This window comes from Natrix helvetica (assembly GCF_964273705.1).
Source record: "Natrix helvetica genome assembly, chromosome: Z".
NCBI lineage: Eukaryota > Metazoa > Chordata > Lepidosauria > Squamata > Natricidae > Natrix > Natrix helvetica.
The window spans coordinates 74051841-74066968 of NC_138554.1; the positions used below are offsets into that span (position 1 = coordinate 74051841).

Sequence of the window (15128 nt, forward strand, 5' to 3'; positions counted from 1 at the left end):
GACTCCTAAGGAGTTAGACGAAATGAGACAGTATATCAACAAAAACTTGGCACAATGATTTATATAGCCAGCAAGATACCACATTGCTGCTCCTGTATTATTCAGGGAAAAGAAAAATGGTGGCTTGTGCCTATGTGTGGGCTTCCGGGGGTATCAATGGAGTGTGTGTGGAGCGTATGTATCCTCTGCCACTCATGAAGGATATGCTAGCCCGGTTATCGGAGGGGGTTATCTTTACTAAGTTGCACCTCAGGGAGTCTTATTACTGAGTCAGAATTCGTAAGGGGGGACGAGTGTCCCCTTGGGAGTTTCCAATATAGGGTAATGCCTTTTGGGTTACAAGGGGCACTGGCAGTGTTCATGCAGTTAATCAATGAGGTACTGCATGAACATCTCCACAAAGGTATATTAATCTATCTGAACATTTTGTTTTATACTAAAACCATGGATCAGCATGTCAAATTGATACGTGAAGTTCTTACCAAATTGTTAAAGGCCAACCTATATGTCAAGGTAACCAAATGTGAGTTCCACAAGACAAGGTTGGATTATCTTGGTTATAGAGTTTTCCGAGCAGGAATTGAAATGGGTCCGGCAAAGATTTAGGCGTAACGGATTGGCAAGTACCCAGAACTCGGAAGCAATTGCAAAACTTCATGGGATTTGCTAATTTTTATTGCCAATTCATTTCATCATTTGCCAAGGAAACTTTGCCACTTACCAATTTGTTAAAAACAAGACACCCTTGCATTGGGATATGGCATGTCAAAAAGCTTTTGAAACACTAAAGAAACTGTTCGCACAGGAGCCAGTATTGAGACACCCTGATCCAATTCGGCAATTTATAGTGCAGGCAGACGCTAGCGAGGTAGCAGTGGGAGCTGTTCTACTTCAAGTAAATAAGGAAGGAACGTTACAACCATGTGCCTACACATCCCACAAATTGAGCGAAACCAAGAGACGGTGGGCTTTTTGGGAAAAGGAAGCATTCACAGAACGGTGGGCACTACTTATGTGGAGACATTTATTTGAAGGGTTTGTGGTCCCTTTCAAGGTATGGACTGACCTTAAGAACTTGGAGGCTCTCTAATTCCCATGGAAATTATCACCCATGTAGGTACGGTGGGCTCTGTACTTCCGTAGGTTTAATTTCCAGTTAAAATATATTCCAGGTGGACAAAACTTCATGGAGAATGTGTTATCACGGAAACCACTGTTCAATAGTGGTCAAGAAAAGACAATCCACTTTATGGTTCCTCAATCTGCGAATATACATTTGGCTGCAAGTGTGCAAGGGAAGGCTCAGGGAGGAGAACCACTGACTGATATCACCCAAGCTATCAGAACCGCACTTCCACTAGACCCTTGGTTCCAAATAAATGGCCAGGCTTTGACTAAGAGGGAAGGAGTAGCCTGGAAAGATTAAAAAATAGACATACCAGCAGTCCAACGGATGGTAGTTTTGAGGCATAGTCATGATGCATGAGTGGCAGAACATTTCGGGTTCCTAAAAACTCTGCATTTGACAAACCAATTTTGGTGGCACAAAATGAAGAAGGATATTGAGGAATATGTATACAGCTGTGACATTTGTGCCACTATGAAAAGCTGGCCAGGAAAGCCTCCCAGTCTTTTACAACGGATGGCAAACCCCACATGGCCTTGGGAGGACATTGCCATTGACTTCATCGTGGAGCTACCGGAAAGCCGAGGAAATACCATTATCTGGACGGTATTTGATCTATTCTCGAAACAAGCTCATTTCATCGCCAGTCCGGGGCTCCTGTCAGCTAAAAGATTGCCCAATTATTTGTAGCAAATATCTACCGATTACATCGGATAATATCTGATCGAGGGGTACAATTTACTGCCTGGTTTTGGCGCAGTTCTTTTGAAGATGATGGGGTCCTCTCAAGGTCTAACTTCTGTGTTCCATCCAGCCACCAATGGGCAGCAGAAAGGACAAGTGCAGTAGTGGAACAGTACCTCCGTTGTTATGTGCAACACCAGCAAACAGATTGGGAAGATCTACTAGTTTGCTAAGGTTGCATATAATAACGCGGTACATAGTAGTATGGGTTATACCCCATTCCAGGTGAATGGGTTCGACTTCTTGGCCATCCATGAATGTCCAAGAGAATGTCCTCCTGAGCATGGGTCCATGAAGAAATGGCTAAACTATATGCACCCCGTGTGGGACAATGTCCAAACTGCACTGCAAGTAGCGTCGGAAGCATATAAAAATCATGCAGACAAGAAACTAAGTCCCCAGCCGCTTTGAAGGGTAGGGGATAGAGTGTACCTGTCTACCAAATACATCCGTCTCAAGGTACCAGGCCGGAAACTGGGTCCCAAATTAATTGGACCATTCCCAATCGTCCGAGTGATTAACCTAGTTACGGTAGAACTAAACCTGCCTGTCTCCCCTGTTGGGGAAGACCCACACCAGTTTACGCAAACCAGTGACCACCTCCATATTGTGTGGGGCTCCCTGGAGTACAGGTGTGGGGGGGAGTGGCATTATGAGATTGATCTAATAGTAGACTCCCCCCAGCATCGTGGAATGCTACAGTATTTAGTGGTATGGAAAAGATACCCGCTTTCGAATGTACAGGTACAGGTGGAGGGGGAATGGCATTATGATATTGATCAATTAGTAGACTCCCCCCAGCATCGTGGTATGCTACAGTATTTAGTGGTAAGGAAAGGATACCTACTTTCAGATGCCTTGTGGGTGGGGGCTTCTAATGTGCGCGCCCCACGCCTGATCCACTAGTTCCATTGTTACTGTGCTAATAAACCTGGGGGGGGGGTGATGCCGCTAATGGTGTCTTTTAACTTCCAGGGACCTCTCCAGTGGTAGGGGGAGGCATGTCAGCCCTCATGCTGACATTCGCAGGGTAACTGTCGGCGGCTTTTTCACAGTGCTGCTACCTTCCGACCTTGGTGAAGGCTTCCACACTGCCATCGCCAACAGCGTACCCGCCCGGCTGCTGTCAATGCCACACCTGCTTGGCCATGCTTAATGATGCCAACGCCAACAGCGAAACCTTTCCCCTTCGCTTTTAGCCGCCAGCATAGCTCGTGCTATTAATGCTACAAAGTCCCTCCCCTCATCTATGATGTCAGCAGAGCCTGTGTCTGCATGCAGGCAGCACGGTTCCTGGGCCTACTCTGAAGTAACTCTTCTACTCGGGTGCCGCTGCCTACTGTGAAGTAACTCTTCTACTTGAGTGCAGCTGATAAGGAAGGAGGCAATGATGACACTGAGTGGGGGTATGGCTGAGGGTCATGGAGATTGTGCTGGTGATTAGGGGTATCATCTGGGTAATTGGGTGGATTTGTGGGTGGAACTGGGTGGGGTAATGATGTATACATAGTGATGGGGTTAACTTTGTTAGAACTCTTGGATTTGCTTACCTCTGTATCATAGTCATTTAACAAACATCAAACAAACTGACTCTCTGTTTATTTTCAATGTGAACGCCAGAACATGACAGCAGCAAACAAACAAAAAATACTTTGAAGCTGTGAGAACTAACAAGGATTTGTTTTTGCAACAGTGTTGTGGTTTGGACTTACTGTTTTGGTGGAATATAAAAAGCAAATAAAAAGTGGAACTGGACTTAAAAATTGGAAATAAGAAAAGGAAAAAAAAGAACTTTAAGCCCTAAGTAATATAATAGAAAAAGTTTAAAAATTTTGTTAAATTAATTAAACAGACAATATGGAATTTTGGATGTATAATGAAATACTTGATAAGTTAAAAAATGAATGTGAAACGCTAAATGGGAAAAAACAGTGGAAACTCTGATGGAACACTTAGAACAAGAAGGAGAAAAAGGAGAAAGAAAAGGTACTATATGAAGAACAGGAAGGTATTATAGAAGAAAAAGAGATTGAAAGAGAAAAATACTTAGATGATTATACTGGGATTTATAGTTATATACCCAAAGGAGAAAAGTGGGAGGTGGCCCCAAGAAAGAGAAATAGCAAAGGTGGAATTAGTCGGGAAAAATGGGGGGGGGGGTTGGGGAGAGATACTAAAACAACAAAATTAAAAAGGAGAAAAAAGATTGGAAAGAAAAAATACAGAAATTTTAAGATCAAGAAAAATAAAAAGCTAGGCAAATGGAAGGAGAGAAGAGAATATAAGAGAAATGAAGTTCCCGAGAGACTAAAAGAAAATGGTTGAAAGGAGGAAAGAAAGAAAAGGATTTACTAGTAGAATAGAATTAAACTTAGCAAATAATAGCCAATGGTATATATTCAATACAATGTAAGGCATATAGATTAAAATTATTGAATGTGGATAACTAATTAAATGAAATGTTTACTACATAAAATTAACCTTGAGGATATATGTTATTAAATAGTAAAACAAAATAGATGGAAATGTTTTGTTAAATTTGATTAACTTTGAGAGGCAAATTATGATATTGTCTAATATTAAGAAGAAATTAAAATTAAGCGGATAATATTGAATAAAAATAAGATGACTGAAATGTAAAATGGAAATATGATATAAAATGTAATATGTATAATAGAAGATGTAAAGGGGGGAAAACCAGGACAACATTGTCAGATCCCCAAAAGGGATACTGCCACACAATTGGGAGGAGGGGAGCCTTGGAGTCGATTTATTAGCAGTGCCTGTGACAACTGATATTTTACAACTGGTTTCCTGGTGCCAAAGTGCCTTGAGATCCCCTCACCTTTTGGGGGAATGTTTATGATGGCCATGTGGGGCGTTACACTTTAAAGTCTAACGGAAGATAGCCATGGGAATGTGTTGTGGCCCAGCAGGAGCCGTTGGAGCTGCCACCAGACTCCGACAGCGAGGGTCCCTATGAGTCGGCTCTGGAGGATGTGGAGGACCCTGGACAGAGTTCCGACTCCGAGCAGGGATCAGAGAGGCTGGTTGGCCACCAGGAGGCGCCTGAGGCATGGAGCAGTGGTGAAAGCCAAAGGGAGTGTGCTCCTGATGTCATGCCTTGGATCAGTGGGGAGGAGACAAGGGAGTGGTTTCTGGATGCCAGGCAACGAGAGCTGATAGACGGAGAGAACAGCTACGCATTTACAAGAGATGATTGGATGCAGGTGCTCGTAATCGGGCTCCTCTCAAGGCTATTTAAGGAGGGACTTTCTGACAGTTGTTTTGCAGGAATCAACTGATCATTAGAGTTGGAGACGCTCTCAGATCTGTGTTGTACCTCGGCAGGCAGGATTGCTGTCAAGGTGGTATCTGGACCTCGGCAGGCTGGATTGCTGCCAAAGTGTTATCTGGATCTCGGCAGACTGGATTGCTGCCAAAGTGTTCGCTGTACCTGGATTGCTGCCAATGTGCTATCTGGACCTCAGCAGGCTGGATTGCTGCCAAGGTTTAAACTGTCTGTAATAAAACATCTTGCAGAGACCTTGTTTCAGAATGATTTGGTATATGAGAAGGGGGGAGTCAGAACAGGAATACATGTTTATTCGGCTCTCAGGGCAGTTGATAAAGGAAACATCTTCACACTTGTGTATTGGCTAAAATCTGCATTCTAATTAATGGGAGGGGTCTCTACTGCTTTCATTCTACTTGCATTGCCTAAGGGGATTCAGATGTTACTTTGAACTTAATGGTTTCCATTCTTAATAAAAGGTTCCTTTTGAAATACTCCATTTCAAGAGTCTTTGCTTTCTTAAGCAAGAGAGCAACATTTACATAAAGCAACATCTCCGCAAAACAGTCAGCCCGGAGAAGCAATTTTTGCTCTACCAAGGGGACCCTTCAAACCATGTCCGAGCACAACAGTAAGCAAGGGAAAACTGAATGCTGGAGGGAGACGTCAACCCACCCCCCAACCGGAGGCCTGCTCCATGTACCTGTCAGAGAGGATGTGAACTTGGAGGAGCCCAAAAACCTCTGCTGGTGGATCGGCCTCGGGACGAAAGACAGCTGGGATGGGAGGACCAGAGGAGTCACCCTCACCCATGGTAACCGAAAACGAGGGTGGAAATTGGAGTTAGAAGCCCCCTCTAATCAGGAGGACCTAAACGAAGCCTCGCTGAGAGAGGATCATCTGAAGAGATATGTAACCCAGTTGGTGATGGAGATTTTGGGAAAAAAAGTCAACATCCTGGGGGAGCCAGAATGGCAGCAAAGAAGCATGGGAAGGGAAGCAGCTGTGGATGATGCCAGTGGGGCTATTCCCTCTCTGGGTCCTTGCTGATGAAGCAGATGGCACAGCAGCAGCAGCAGGCCCAGCAAACCCTCTCCACCTAGTTGGCGCGTGCATTGGGGCCCACGCCCAACCAACCCCGAAACCTGCAATTAGAAAGAAAAACTCCTTCCCTTGGGGTGAAGTTTGATGGGAACCCGCAAAATTTGAGATTCTTTGTGGCACATGTGCTCACCTACATGCAAGAATATGGGCGTGATTTTCAAACCAAGGATCCTGAGTACGAGTGGTTACCCTAGCCCTGGAAGGAGTCGCTGCCAGATGGATGGTAACCCTACATGATACTGATGCGCCAAAACTGCGGGACTTCAACCGTTTCATGATGGCCCTGCGATGATGTTTCGAGGACTCCCTCGCAGACCGCAAAGCACGCAACTGCATTAAAGTTGTGAAGTAGGGACGTTGGCCAGTGGCAGAGTATACTGAAGAATTCCGAGATCTGGCGTGTCGTGTGAAATGGCCAGATGATAAACTGGTAAGCTACTTCAAAGATGGGCTGAGTGATGACCTCTACAATGCCTGCGTGGCCGGATGTGCACCGAACCACCTACCTGAGTAGTATCTCACTGCCAAAGAGGCTGAGATTGACATGGCTAGGAACCAGTGCCGAGCGGGGCGAGTATGGAAGAAATCCCCACCCCAATGGAAGCAAGAATCTTTCAATCCGCAAATGGCTTTTTCTTCTAAACCCTCAGCCTGTTTCAAGTGTGGAAAGGAGGGGCATTGAGCTGCAGAATGCCGTTTTCAAACACAGCTAGGAGACCAGAGCGCCCATTGGGGGGAAACCCTACGAAACCTGGCCAGCGTGGGAAGGAGACAGCCCTGAGGAACAGGAAGATCACAGAATCTCCACCCTCTCCCCTCTTTGAGGAGGAAGCCCTGGCTTCCCAGGAGGAGGAACCATACCCATTCGGAAGCAACCCAGAGGATGAATCACTGGTAAGCAAACCAATTAAACCGCTTACCCTCCCCATAAGACTGTTTATACCAACTGGGAGAGGGGCATAAAAATCTCTGCTTTAGTGGACTCAGGGTGCACCCGCTGTTTGAACAGCCTAAATCTGGTAAGAAAGTTGTGGATTAATGTTAAGGAATCTGAAAAGACCCATAGCTTTTTGCCAACTAGATGGCTCAATAGCAGGGGGAGAGCCAGTTTCATTTGTCACTGAGCCTCTACAGACAGGCATCGGGAGCCACAAAGAAATATTTACATTTATAGTGGTGCCTGGCATGGAATGGCTGCTAGTTTTGGGCCTTGCATGGCTGAAAAAATGGAACTCCAAAATTAATTGGAAGCAAGGCACCATAAAAGTTCTGATGCAGTGACTTTGGCTGAGAATACACACAAAGAAACTGAGGGGGCAGAGCACCAAGAAATAGCAATGCCCGTTTACACTATGCCAACCCAGGGCATACCCAAAGAATACAAAGACTTGGCTGAGGTTTTTAGCGAAAAAAGCCTCTGACAAGCTCCCACCCACCCCCACCCTGCTCCACTGACTGTGCGATAGAAATCCTACCTGGTGCCAAACTCCCTAAACCCAAGATGTATAGCATGTCCCTGAGGGAGCTGGAAAAACTGAGAACATTTATTGAGAAAAACCTAGCAAGGAGTTTCATCGAGCCAGCCCGACCAAAAATCGCAGCCCCAGTGTTATTTAGAGAAAAAAAAGATGGCTCTAAACGTCTCTGTATGGATTTTAGAAACTTAAATACGATCAGAGTGGAGAATATGTACTCCCTCCCTCTCATGAAAGACATGCTAGCACACCTCTCTAAAGGGAAAAAAATTTCAAAGCTGGATTTAAGGGAGGCTTACTATCGTATCAGAATTAAAGTGGGAGACGAATGGAAAATGGTATTTAACATCCGTCTTGGTTGCTACCAATTCAAAGTGCTCCCATTTGGGCTACAAGGGCCCCCCTCAGTGTTTATGCAATTAATAAATGAAATGCTACATGCAAATTTGTATAAAAGAGTTTTGGTCTATTTAGATGACATTTTATTATATACCGAGACCAAAACAGAACATGTAAAACTAGTCTGGGTTGTTCTGAACAAACTCCGCTCTGCCAAACTTTATGCTAAGCTCTCTAAATGTGTATTACACCAAGAAAAAATTGATTATTTAGTGTACCACATTTCACACCAGGGCATAGAAATGGATCCTTTAAAAATGCAGGCGGTAGTTGAAACCAAAGCAGCCTTTGAACTGGACAATGGAATGCCAAGCTGCATTTGAAAAACTTAAACAGCTGTTTTCAGCAGAACCAATTCTAAAGCACCCGGACACATAGAAACCATTCATCATACAAGCAGCGATATGGCAATAGGAGCGGTTCTGCTTCATAAAAATGCGCTTACACATCCAAAAAATTGAATGAAACTGAGCAAAGGTGGGCCATTTGGGAGAAAAAAAGCTTATGCAGTTCAGTGAGCCCTTTTAACCTGTAGGCATTTTCTAAAGGGGAGTAAGGTCCCTTTTGAAGTCTGGACGGATCATAAAAACTTAGAAGCCTTAAAGAACCCAAGGAAACTCTCCCCAAAACAAGTACACAGAATTTTAAATGGTTTGAATTTATGCTCAGGTATCTCCCAGGGGGGAAAATGTCTGGCAGATGCACTATCCAGAAAACCGCAATACAATAGTATGAAGCCAGACATATTCAAACCCATGATACAAAACAATCAACTAGCCACTAAAGTAATCCCCAGATCCCAGGCAAAGCAAGGAAGATTGAAGGACAATGGCACCACCCAAACTTTTAAACAAAAGTTTAAAAGTTTTGCCACCAATGAATGGTTTTTGAGCCACAAATCCAGCTGCCTAATGAAAGATAACTTAGCTTGGATGGGAGAGAAGTTGTATGCTCCAGCTAGCCAAAGACTGAGCTTAATGGCAAGGTGCCCCGACTCCAAATTAGCTGGACACTTTGGTTTTGTGAAAACTTTACACCTAATTTAAAGACAATTTTGATGGCCATCACTAAAAAAGGACATAGAGAGCTATGTAGTTAGCTGCCCTATTTGTGCGGCGGCTAAAAGATGTCAAGGGAAAATCCCAGGACTCTTACAGAAGGTACAGTAGCTGAACCTTCAGCACCTTGGAGAGAGATTGTGATGAACTTTATTATAGAACTACCAGAAAGTGCAGGGAATACTGTCATTTGGGTCGTAACAGACCTGTTTTCAAAACAGGCACATTTTATATCTTGCCAAACGATCCCAACTGCCAATAGTCTAGCCAAGTTATTCCTGATACACATTTATCGCCTTCATGGAGCCCCACACAGAACCATCTCTGACAGAGGGGTACAATTCACCTCAAAATTTTGGAGGATATTTTTAACTTTACTTGCCACCTCCCAAGGATTGAGCTCATCACACCACGCCCAAACTAACGGTCAAACTGAAAAAATTAACTCGTCCTAGAACAATATCTAAGATTGTTTTATTAATTTTCAACAAGATAACTGGACTGAACTTTTACCTTTTGCGGAAGTAGCCTTCAATAACGCTGTACACGCAAGCACTAGTTTTACCCCTTTTAGAGTAGCAACAGGCCAGGATTTCAGCCCCATGCCTGAACTACAGAAGAACCCACTATCCCCTCACCCAAGGGATAGACACTTTACAAGACACATCGCCAGTAGTTAGATTAGCTTTAGAGGAAGCTAAAGCGGCTTTTAAAATTCAAGCTGACAAGAAAAGAAATTCCTGAAGTCATTGCAGCTATCAAAGAAATTAGGGCTAAATTTCATTGGACCTTTTCCTATCACTAGAGTCATCAACCCAGGAACAGTAGAACTACTCCTTCCAAAGACACTCAGGCAGGTCCACCCAGTATTTCACATTAGTTTACTCAAATGAGAAGTAATCTCATCACTCAGACCACCTGCAACTACACCATCTGTTCCTATCATTATAGAAGGTGAACAATATTTTGAAATTAAGGAAATCCTTGAATCTAGGATCCACAGGGGGAAAACCCAATGCTTAATTGCTTGGAAGCATCTACCTTCGTCCCAAAATGAATGGGTAGCTAAACACCATGTTAGGGCCCCTACCTTAGTGGAAAAAAATTCACTCCCAATATCCTAACAAACTTTGTTAAAATACTATGATGGAATTTTTGTTTCTATCTTTTCACAGGTGGATCTCTCCTTTTTCTAAGGACGGTAGCATGTCAGATCCCTAAAAGTGATACTGCCATTCAATTGGGAGGAGAGGGGCCTTGGAGTCGATTTATTAGCAGTGCCTGTGACAACTGATATTTTACAACTGGTTTCCTGGGACCAAGGTGGCTTGAGATCCCCTCACCTTTTGGGGGAATGTTTATGATGGCCAGGTGGGTCATTTCACTTTAATGTCTAATGGAAGACAGCCATGAGAATGTATGTTTATTGGGCTCTCAGGGCAGTTGATAAAGAAAACATCCTCACACTTGTGTTTTGGCTAGAATCTGCATTCTAACAAATGGGAGGGGTCTCTACTCCTTTAATTCTACTTGCATTACCTAAGGCTGGGATGGCGAACCTATGGCACGCGGACCCATTTGTCAGGGCACGCGACATCTTAAAGCCATCTTTCGCTCTCCCCAGATTCCAGAGGCTTTATAGGAGACTGGGGGGGGCGAAAAGAGTCTCCTCACCCCTCTCCCCCTGAGGCCCTCCGGAGCGCAAAAAAACGGCCCTATGGGCAAATCAGAAGTTCAGGAACGGACTTCCGGTTTGCTCGTAGGATCGGTTTAATCCCTTCAGGAGGCTTCCCTGAAGCCTCCAGAGAACTAAAAAGGACCCATTTCCGATTTGCTCGTAGGGTTGTTTTTGCCCTCGTTTTGCCTCTTATGTGCGCATGCGCACTGAGGGTCGCATGTTGTATTATGGGTACACACGCCTACACATGACTACCCTGCGCTTCCCCCCTTATGGCACGCTAGCCAAAAAAGATTTGCTGTCTCTGGCCTAAGGGGATTCAGATGTTGCTTTGAACTTAATGGTTTCCATTGTTCTTAATAAAAATTCCTTTTGAAATACTCCATTTCAAGAGCATTCACTTTCTTAAGCTAGGAGAGGAACCCTGACAAACACTTTGTTTATAAAAGAAGTTAAAATATGTAACAAAAAAGAAAACTTTGATTGAAAAAAAACCCAATGATTTAAGAATACAATTAAAAAGTTTCATATATACTTTCTTTTCATATTAATTGGAAAGTGGGATTTTAACTACCTGTAACTTCTGTTTAATGTTAATTTGATCATTTCCATTTCTCTTCTCAATCCTGGAAGATACATCTTCTTTACGAACAATTACTTGTTTTACTGATGGACGATCAGTTTCTTTAAATCTCTGGGACCGATAGGCATCAATACTTCAAGGAGAAGAAAAGTATTTGAGTTATTCTATTTCATACCTTGATAAACAAAGATAGATATCACTGCAAAGATGGTCGACTAATATTACAAGAGCAGAGAACAATGTTTTTCAAGCATAATTAGAGTATTTTGTGCTTGTGATAAGTTATATTGTTTTATATAAGATCCTAAATGTTTGATAGATTTAGGTTTCCTTACACACTCATGTTTTTTCCCATGACTTCAGGAAGCAGACTGCTGCCCTTACCTTCCATATTCATTTAACCAAGAATAAGTTTTGATTAGGCTGGGCTATAAATAAATATTTGTTAGGTTTTTTTGGCTAATTTTATCATCATTACTTTAAAATGGTTCTACTAGATCAGGGGCATCAAACTTGGTTTCATTGAGGGTCACATCAGGGTTGTGTTTGATCTCAAGGTTAGTGGTGGGTATGGCCAGCTTGACACAGTCGTGACAGGAGCACCTCTGGTAGCCCAAAACCTCTGCCAGCAAAAACGGGCTTGTGATCTCCGTTTTCGGCTGTGACGGCCTTCTGCAACCCTCTGTCAATGAAAACGGAGCTGGGGAGGGCCGCTCTGTTTTCTCTGGCGGAGACACCGCGGGCTGGTCTGTCACTGTTTCCAGGGTGGCTCCACAGGTCAGATCTAAGCAACCCTTGAGTTTGACACCCCTGTACTAGATCTTCTAAATAGAAATTACCTATAGAGATTATGTTCTTCTGATAAAGATCCAATGCTGCTTCCAGATTCAGTTCTGCAGACAGATATTCTCTGGAATCTGATGGACTTTGGACTCTCATCACTTGCAGTACTTCCTTCAGCAATTGACTTAGTAGGAGAAGCAAAAATCTGAAAGAGGGAAACATACATGTTTGATCATCTTAAAAGCAGTTATATTTTGAAGCAACATTAAGACTTTTTTTTTGGTAAAAGCTGGATTCTGTTAATGTAGAGAATATCCAGCAGGAAACATTAGAAGTTTGATATATTTCCTCGAATTCTTGAAAACCTACCCAGACCTGCTAGATGTTTAAAAATAATATCACTATATTTAGCATTTACTCTTACCTCTGGACTTGCAACAGCAACAGCCTCTGTTAAAGGTGTTAAGAGGGACATTGATGAAATATTCAGTGTCTCTTCCTGTTCATCATCACTCTCTGTTTCTAAAGTTATACTCATTTCTTTCTTAATTTTTTCGATGTCAGGCCCATCTTCATGAAGGACTTCATCAAATATGTCACTTATTACCTTTATAGTATTCATCTCATCATTTATTTGAGTTTCCTCTTCTTTATCTAGACAATGAGATTAAGAGGTATTATCATCAAATAATGATGGAATTACATAGTTTGTCAATGAGAAGGGGGTGGGGAGTGTAAACATAAAGTGCTCTAACAACAAAGTGAAAGAATATGACAAAGAAAAAAGCTGGAATAACAACATTTTGCAATCCTATACTTGTAGAATGCAAATATGTGTGTGTGTGAGTATGTGTGTGTGTGTACATGAGTCCATATTTCATGACACTTATCCATATAAAGTCTATGTATATAATCCACTCATAAGTAGCAGTATAATCGGGTTTTAAATCCATGTTTTTTTTCTTTTTGACAATATATGTATCTCCTTCCCAATTATCCTTATTTTTGCTCATTTTTTTTCCTTTTATTAGTTAAATTTAAATAAATTTAAAAACACAATAAAAATCAAACACATACTAGAAACAAGTTGCATAGAGAACGACAAAAGGAGTGCATAACTTTTTTACTTTTGCAGCAAAGATGTGATTTCATTATGGGAATAAATAAAAAAATATAAATCCATATCATACTATATTATCATTTAGATCACAGGTTCACCCTTGTAGGTTCAGCGTCAATTCTTAAGATTAGGAATTAGGAAAGGGGAAAAAAAAGATAGTCTCAAGTGGTCAATAATGCCAAAATAGCCAGCGTATAAAAATTAAAACTACAACAACAACAAAAAGAAATTAAAAATTGCATCTTCAAAAGGATGTGCAAATAAGCACTGTGATAGATAATTTTGGTCATATTATTCCAAGAGGGAAGTAATTTTTGAAATGAGTTTAATGTAAAATGGCATCTTTAAACAGAGATTATGAGGAAAAGTAGTTATTAGTGCCCACAAAAGGCTAACAAGTCATGCCATGCTGTAACTGATTTGCACATTGTTTTGAAAATATGCTTTTAAATTAAATTGAAAGTGTGCTTTTAAATTAAATTGAATCAAATTTAAACATTATATGCTGAATAAGGCATAGATATCCATCCATGATTATGGATTCTTTTAGACATGCTTCCTAATGTTACAAGTAATTATTTCCACCCATAAAAGTTCAAGTTTTAGCAATTTACTTGCACAGTTCATTTTTCTTTCTGCTAATAATGTAGTCTAATAAAGTAGTCTTTTCTTTCTGCTAATAATGTAGTCTTAATGTAGTTCAAGCCCAAATATATTTTAAAAACTCAGTTTTCTTGAAACAAATATTTATGTTCGCTTAAAAACAAGACTAAGCTCTTTTTATTAAGATAAAATGGCTAGATTCACACAGCAAAATTTACCAAAGCAAATAATTTATAATTGGAACTATCCAGCAACTCACCCTTAATAGAGAAATAATGTGTTAGCAGGGCTTTCCCTTCTAGATATATTAAAAATTGGATATTCTGCCTGTAGTTGTTGACAGGTTCAGTATTAATTTCTGCAAATTAATTAACTACAGTATGAATTTTGTTACCAGCATTTTTCGCTTCCATGTTATACTTTATCACAGCATCAGTTTGGATGTGAAATGAATTTTTAAAAATATACTAAATAGAATTTCATATGTTTTGGTTATAGTTATCCAGCATTTTCTTTTATTACCAATAACAGACGCAAGGAGTTTGTCATTTTCTAGTATTTGAACTAGAATGATTATGTAATAGAATCAATTCAGGATTCAATTAGGAAATACAAACCGTTCTGGCTATTAGGAACTTGCTCAGATTTTGTGTTAGTAGCTGCTTTTACAGGAGTCTTGGTTGAGCAAACTTTCTGTGGACTGAGTTCTTCGGCCTTTTTGTTTTCTGAAGGACCTAAAATTTTCCAAAAAAGTAATTCAGGAAAAATAACTATTTTTTTTAAAAAAAACAGACGTCTGAAATAATCATTTTTAAAAAAATACTAAAAAATATTAAAATACACTTTAGACAAGTTAGATGCATTATCTGCAGCAGTCTTGTTTACATTTTAAGATACTCCTATATAGTTTTGATTATGTCCATATTGTGATAGTTCAATAGAAAATCTGCCATATTCTACTATACTGCTGTCTATAAGGATTGTAAACAGAGCCTCATTTATCAAATATTGAAGGAATTTCCAGGTGGGGAGTATGATTTCTACTTAATACTATTAATACTATTTCTTCGAAACAAGCACTGAGAAATATCATCTCAAGTCAATCTAGTACTTCATCACCATCTGTGCAATATGCTGCTGTACCATTAAAGGAAGTCCTT

The 15128-nt window shown here is 41.2% G+C and overlaps 1 protein-coding gene across 1 annotated transcript in view; it reads right to left on the reverse strand.

The window, feature by feature from the left end:
• Window positions 1–15128, reverse strand: part of ANLN (anillin, actin binding protein) — a 97991-nt gene that overhangs the window by 55713 nt on the left and 27150 nt on the right. The window contains exons 9-12 of the mRNA XM_081932589.1: window positions 14586–14702; window positions 12670–12899; window positions 12302–12450; window positions 11454–11595 (exon numbers count right to left, since the gene is read on the reverse strand). Coding sequence (XP_081788715.1) covers window positions 11454–11595; window positions 12302–12450; window positions 12670–12899; window positions 14586–14702 — 638 coding nt within the window. The remainder of the gene's footprint in view (window positions 1–11453; window positions 11596–12301; window positions 12451–12669; window positions 12900–14585; window positions 14703–15128) is intronic.